Genomic DNA, 1,290 nt, shown 5'->3' with positions numbered 1-1,290 from the left:
TCCTTAGAAGATTCGCTTGATGACATAAGTGGGGCTTTAGACGGTTCTGGACTTCCCCCTAAGCAGAAAATCCTGAAAGCCATTTGCCTTTTTGCGCTTTATTGTTGAACTTTCAGTGGAAGAAGAAGGAATTTGTCGTACAGTTCACAACAGCTGAAGACAGGAACTATCGCCAATCGGTGCAGGGGGCCCTGACTGCTGGACTTTCGTGAGTTTGACATATCTTGTAGGATGATACTAACACAAGAAGAAACAAACAATCTAGTATAAGAAGTAATAGATGTAAAATAGTGTACGCATATGCCCTATTCTTGTACCCTCTATGACTTTAACGGCATTTGCATTATGCTTGGAAAAGAAGAGTACAGGGCAAACAGGTCTTCGCAATAGCAACTCTACTTGCCAACCGCCCCGTGCACACCGCACACACATCACATCATCATCGTCGATTCGCTCGGCTATAAATGTTGATTTCTGTCTGTATTTGTTGCGCCAATTGCTGCACTGCCCTCAGGAATATGAAATCGTATCCTGATAATTGGCAGGAGTTCTGGACGAAACCCGAGGGCGCCAACCTCGCAAGCCTCCTCTGGTCCAACAGCACCAACATTGGCTGCGCCGTTGGAATATGCACTGAAGGCACACAGGAAAACCGAAATACAACAAAAAGCGCATATCTTTTTTGTCAGATGGACCCTCCAGCGGAGGAGAACAAGGCTCCTTTTGAGTAAGTCTCAAGTTGGCGGTTTCTTCTCAGGAAGACAGGTCTACAATGCATCGCCTTTGAACTAGACTGTATGCTTTCTCATGTCCTGGTTTTGTGTTGCAGCAAGGAGTATTACGAAGCGCTCAAAGAACGAAAAGCATTACTGACAGCAATGACTGAGGAAGACCTCAAAGCTCCTGTCCAGGGCGCTGCAGCTGCCGCCGTGCCCTCCCTTCTTGTAGCAGGCCTAACTGCTATAGTGGCATTTGCCTCTGCATAGAGAAGCTAGACAATGAGCTAGCCTCCGATTGTTAAGTTCATTGTCGAGTTCGCTGTTCGCTGCAAGTTGGATAAAAAACTGCAACCGCCGTATGAGGGGGGAAGGACTCGCAGTGTAAAGCCTAGACTCTGACTTTCCCCAAGGTCTTTGTTACCTTTCACTGCGTCGGGTCTGTTGCTTGGAACAGTTACAGTTTGGCTGTCCATCCAGCAATGGAAGCTTCACAGCCTGAAGCTAGCAAGCGTGGATTGGTTGACAAAGTGCTCTGTAGACTAGCTAACAAGGAAACGGGATGGCTATCTAG

General features: G+C 47.2%; 1 protein-coding gene across 1 annotated transcript; it reads left to right on the top strand.

The window, feature by feature from the left end:
• Positions 1-345: 345 nt before the first annotated feature.
• On the top strand, positions 346-986 carry EMH_0093190 (SAG family member; the record flags this gene model as incomplete). Its single annotated transcript, XM_013501954.1, has 3 exons — positions 346-377; positions 515-727; positions 830-986. 3 exons carry the CDS (start codon positions 346-348, stop codon positions 984-986), a joined length of 402 nt encoding a protein of 133 aa, XP_013357408.1.
• Between the last annotated feature and the right edge of the window lie 304 nt (positions 987-1,290).

Source organism: Eimeria mitis, genomic scaffold, assembly GCF_000499745.2.
Source record: "Eimeria mitis Houghton genomic scaffold, Emh_scaff7926, whole genome shotgun sequence".
Taxonomy (NCBI): Eukaryota; Apicomplexa; class Conoidasida; order Eucoccidiorida; family Eimeriidae; genus Eimeria; species Eimeria mitis.
The sequence above is the reverse complement of the archived record's forward strand: the minus strand, read 5'-3'. Positions and strand labels throughout refer to the sequence as shown.